At 37.2% G+C, this 6,075-nt stretch overlaps 1 protein-coding gene across 1 annotated transcript; it reads left to right on the top strand.

Moving 5' to 3' along the window:
* Nucleotides 1-4,368: 4,368 nt before the first annotated feature.
* On the top strand, nt 4,369-5,769 carry LOC123701542. The gene has a single exon (XM_045649045.1). The coding sequence runs from the start codon at nt 4,369-4,371 to the stop codon at nt 5,767-5,769; it is 1,401 nt and encodes a 466-aa protein (XP_045505001.1).
* Nucleotides 5,770-6,075: the final 306 nt, after the last annotated feature.

Genomic DNA, 6,075 nt, shown 5'->3' with positions numbered 1-6,075 from the left:
GAGCTGATTGCCTTCTGCACTAGATGCCTGGAAGAGATAATTACTACTAAGTGATAGGGCCACCAAAAACGCCAAACAAAAAATATTTAATTCAACACAAATGAAAGACTAAAATAAAAACAGAAATTTAAAAGAAAAACACAGTAAAAATTGACTTATTATAATATCAATTTGCTTATAATTGTGTAAGACAAGTCACACCCAAATATATTTTATGACATCAAATAAATTATCGATTCGGAATCTATAAGTTTTCTTTTATTTCATAAAGTACTATGTTATTTATATACTACTAGTTGTACCAGTGTAGGTACCTATAGGCTGGGAATAATATCTACCTATGCTATGGGATGAAATGCTGTTCTGAAGGTTCTTGATAATATACCTAGTCCGTATAAATTTCTTTTATCACATTCACTTATCTTGGTTTGACCATCTTCACTCCTGTTTCAATATTATAATATTCTTCAGGTTCTATGATATAAAAGGGATTCTAAATTTCGGACTTTAAAAGACATACCTCGTAAAAATTATTCAATTTTTTGTTTAGCAATGAGTAGAAACGCTTTTTTATAAATTGTTTTGAATCTCATTAGCTCTATCTATCTTTAATATTTATTAATTGACTTCATTAACAAAGTTAGTTTAAAAGACAGAGCAAAACAGTGAAACGAATATGTAAAATTTTGCTAATAAATATTACATTCGGGGTAGGTAGGTAATTAGGCTAGAGATGTATGATCAACGCCATATAATTTAATTGCGTGTGATATTATAATGATGATCTATTGGACAATTTGGCATAAATTCCACGGAAGTAAATCGTACCTTGCCAAATCAGTGAATGACCGATTTGGCGAGTGATCTATATGAATAGGGCTGTGCTACAAAATACAAATGTGACATGACCCAGTGACATTTGATTCGGCCGAATGAAAATGGACTAGGGCAACGAGGTTAGTGCACCGTCCAAACAATTGCATTTATTCACGGCACTTATTTATATAGCAAACATTACGAAGTCATTGCTATTATAATATTTTAAAAGGTTATCATTTGGGGAGCACATGGCAGCACATTTAAAGAATATTTTTCCTAATTCTAGCGGTCCGCCCCGGCTTCGCCCGTGGTACCTACATATTTATTATTTACGTTTCCTCTACATAAGAACCATCCTAAGGAATATAATAAAAAAATAATTATCGAAATCGGTCCCCCGTTCACGCGTGATGCCGTGACCAAGGAAAACGGGTTTTATTTTTAAAATAATATAGTTTCATTCCAGTCAGCTATTAACGAGTATGATCTTTCTGTTCATTCGCGGACAACATGTACCAATCATCACAAGCGGAAAAAATCAGTTAACGATTCCGTTTTATCTGTTTATACCAGTTTTATTTAGTTACAATGAGTGAACACACTAGCAAATAAAAATGACTCCTTATAATTATTGAAACGAATTTATAATGCGATCGTGGACCTTCAAACTCTTAATACCTACATTAAGTATAAAAAAATCTAGATTTTTTTTTTCAATAATGTAGGTATAATTATTATTTATCTAAGTACCCACCCAACTACGTAAAAGGAATATAATATTTCCATGTTTGTATCATACTAATCTATTAATTTTAAGATGTGATATCCAAGATTTTTTTTATGTGATAATCGGCAATGGAGTCGTGGGCGCCTGATGTTAAGCGCTACCACCGGTCATATGCACATTTGCAGAGATGTATGACGAAAAAATTAAACAATCCTCTTTATTTCAAATACATATCATAATGGAATAGATAGTAGTAGATACATAAATGGAATACATATAACGTATTTTGTATGTATAAATAAAAAAGGATTTCTCGTTATCGCACTAAATTATGTTAAATTAACAATGAGCCACAGTTAAGATAATTCTTATATAGGTACATGATGTAATCCTTCAAGAACAATCATAAAATTAAATTTACATTGTGCTGGTGTTTCATACAGTTTATGACAACCATACTTTTGTGCACTGATGTAACTTTAACTCAATATGTAACCACTTTACAACGAGTGAGTCATTTATATTGTCTTAGGCTAAGCGCGCACTACGATTTTAATTTTTGCGACACGATTTCAAAATCGCGCTGTAGAAAATCGCAGAGAGTATGGTGCGCGCACAGCGATAATTTAATAGTGATCCTTACTCATTTTCATCATGGATTTCGTACAAGTTGCTTGTCTTTATTTACTACTTCGGTGGATAAGAAGAAAAAAAAAATAAAATTCGTCAATATTGGACTCATTCTTTTATAGCAGATAGAATTGTCAAAGGTTTCTTATATCCATACTAATATTATAAATGCGAAAGTAACTCTGTCTGTCTGTAAATTTGGTATAGAGATATTTTGATACCCGAGAAAGGACATAGGATCGGTTTTATCCCGGAAATCCCACGTGAACGGGAACTATGCGGGTTTTTCTTTGACTGCGCGGGCGATGCCGCGGGTGGAAAGCTAGTCAGAAATACAATGAACTTCGGATGTATCCCAAAAAATTCTTTGGCTATTATAGAATGAAAATTCCGCCAAAAGGCCGCCCTTTGTGCTTTTTTAATTTTTTTATTATTGTAACCTTTATGTATATTTTGTTTCTTGTACAATAAAGTGTTAAATAAATATATAAATTCAAACTTTTGACAGATTATTGAATTTATGTTTACCAAACAGTACCTACCTACTCAAATTTCGACGGACCGAAGGACGTTTTTTAAAAAGACAAGATTTAATTTAAACGTCTTTAATATGTGCTCTCTACATCCAGAATGAAAACTTAAACTATAAACTTATCGTAAAACAAAAATGCAACGCTGCAATCTATGTTCTAAGAAATACAAAATGCATTAAGGCGATGCAGGGTGGCCGTAGTTATGCTGCGTTAACAAATACGATATCACATGCATGTACTGCGGGTTGCCCCGACATAACTCCTCCATCCTCAGTTTCAAGAAAATCTGAAGGATTTTCTTGAATACATATTTTTCTTAATTTAGACTTAATTACTACCACAATTACAATTATAATTACGATTAATACAAAAGTTATAATGTTAATCACTCCGACGGCACTATTCACTGTACTACTAAACTGGTTTTCACTATTTTCACTATTTTCAATTAAATGCCTAAGCATATTTATGTCAGTTAAATTTGCACCCTTCAGGTTAACAGGCTTCCTGTCGGTCGGGAAGTTCATCAAATTTGGTAATATAATTTTTGGTAAACTTGGGTATATAATATCAATTCCATTTACTTCATATTTCTTTAGTGTTATATCTCCGATTTTCACGTAACAGCCAGTCTCGTCTAACGTCAATAAATAGGTACCATGAAGGAATTCTTGGGTTACCTCGTTTTCACAGACCTTGGTAAGTACTGTTTCCACATTTACGTATAGTATCCATCTATTTGGCAGAACATTGTCGATTTTCACGTCATCTATGGAAATGGGAATCGGCTGACAACTGGAAACATATTTTGTAGATAGCCGCAAAAGATCAGCTAAACAATCGTCTTTATATAATGTTGATGTCAGTATTTCCGGGCATAGGAACCGGTCTTCATCTATTTCTTTGCATGGTTGTGAAAGTGGCATGGTTTTCAACCCCTTCACAAGGACATATGGGTATTTGGGTAGGATAAGGGAAGTCTGACCTTTTTCTTCGTTAAATATAGGTAAAGGTATTATTTTAAAATATGAATAAATGTCGTCAGTAATTAATGGAATAGTCATTACGAATTTTATTTGACTTTGTTTTACATAAGTTTGTACTTCTATTAATTGTTCAATTTTAAGAACATTATCTAAATTTACTGGAAATGGCAACTTAGAGCTAGTTTCAATGTTTTTTAATAAAAGTAATAATTCCTTAGTATCTACAACAGATTGGTGTAAAAGTTTAATTTTACTAAAAGCTACAGCAGTTTCTATTTCACTTAACCTAACATAAAGAGACATAAAATTATGTAAGAATGCAGAATATGTATGTATAATTTCATTAGTCTTTTGATGTAAATTTGTGTCATTTAAAAGCGAATCAATTACATTTAGCTTATTCTGGATTGCAATGAAATTGTTATTAGATATTTCAGCTACATTTAATAACGAACCCACCATCTCAGTAACGATCGTCATCTTATGTAATATAGAGTCTTGTTTAGTCTTTAATTTTTCAATAGTGTTTTCAAATTGTATAGCATCTTCGTTGTCGAGGTTACCGGTGATAATTTTTATAACTGAACCAAGTGGATTTAATTTGGTTAACACCACAAATTCGCAAATTAACGTTGGTTATTGTGCGTGACGGTGTGGTATTCGGGATTTGAAAATGTCCTCCGTGGTAAAATGTGCAAATTGCAATGTAGTGATCAACGAAGTGCTGGCCTTCGTCCATAATAAAATATCTGTAATGGACGATGAAAGTATTAGCAGAATCTGTGCAAGCGCTTTCTCTGAAAGTGAAATTGTAGCGGCGAAGAAGTTGTTGTTCGAATCCTTGTCGACAACGAAACGTAAGATAACGAGGAAGAAGGCGGGGAAAAATATTCGTGATATAGACGACATCATCTGTCTTATTCGCGATACCGACTCCGAGGATATCCCAGTCTTCGTGGCCCGCGATCTTGAGAAGTTACCCCCGGTTCTGTTCGATCATGTCGACGTGACGAGGCTACTGAAAGACATTGTTAAGCTACGGCAGGATCTCGACATGATGAAAGAAGACTATGCTACAGTTAAGCAGATGGACCAGTTGAGAAGTGAGGTGCAATATCTTTCATCAGGATGGCGCAATGTAAACACCAAAAGAGGTGCATATGTCGCAAGACTCACAAGTTATGAGTGCGATAGTGGTCCCATGGGATTGCCGTTAGAGTGCAATGAACGCAGTAGTGAATATTTTCAACAAAAATCTGCGTTAGAATCTCCTCTAAAATCCGTTATTAATAATCAAATAGCGGAGGGTAGCAGTGAAGCTTTGCCGCAAGGTATGCAATACGATTCGACCGTCGAACTTCGAGAAACGGCTACGATGACGCACATCGCGGGTCAGCTGATCGAGTCGCTTGCGACTCCTCACGCGCAGTCCGCACCCGTTCCCCCGCCGGTGCACGGTGTGGCCGACGGAGCTTCGCCGCCGCCGCCGCCGCTGTCCCCCGCGCAGGCCGGTGGCCGCGTTCCCCTGTCCCCCGCCCCGCTGCTGATGCTACCTAGTCCGGCCGCATGTACTGAGCCGCTACCACCACCAGTCGAAAAAATTGGATCCGGCCCTGTCGCTCCTAAATCGCTGGCGGAGATTGTTCGAGAAGGCCAATGGAAGACACAGGCCCCGAGTGACCAGTGGGTTCGTGTCCAAAACAAAAGATCACGAAACCGTTTCGTTGGGAAGCGAGGAAAAGCGGAGTCTGAGCCTGGAAGTAATTTTAAGGCAGCGGAAACTAAGGTTCCCATGTACATTTATAATGTGGCGAAGGGCGTGTCCGTGTGTGACATCCATACCTACATAAGGAAGAAGACTAACATTGATGTTACAATTGAAAAAATGGGCATGAAGTTAGCGAAGGATTACGAATCATACAAAATATTCGTACCTAAACATTCGTTAATAAATTTCCTGAATGATGACTTCTGGCCAAAGGGGGTAGCCTATCGTCGATTTATCAACATTATCAGACGTGATAAGGGAAATGTCCGTGTGACGAGCGAGAATATTGACAAGTCTAATTTATGAATAACATCAACTTGATAAGTTTTAACTGCAAAAACGTGACGAGATCAGTGGAATGTGTGCGGCAGCTTTGTCGCTCGGCGGATGTTGTGGCGCTGCAGGAGACGTGGCTAATGCCGCACGACCTCGGTTTCCTGGCCGCGATTGACGACGACTTCGCCTGCACGGGTACCTCTGCAGTGGATACCTCGGCAGGGGTCTTACGCGGTAGGCCCTACGGCGGAGTTGCCCTACTGTGGAGAAAGGTTGCGTTTCCGACGGTGACCGTAGTGAAGTGCAATAGTGTGCGGCTCGCCGCGATAAAAATCG

This window comes from Colias croceus, chromosome 21 (genome assembly GCF_905220415.1).
Source record: "Colias croceus chromosome 21, ilColCroc2.1".
Taxonomy (NCBI): Eukaryota; Metazoa; Arthropoda; class Insecta; order Lepidoptera; family Pieridae; genus Colias; species Colias croceus.
The sequence above is the reverse complement of the archived record's forward strand: the minus strand, read 5'-3'. Positions and strand labels throughout refer to the sequence as shown.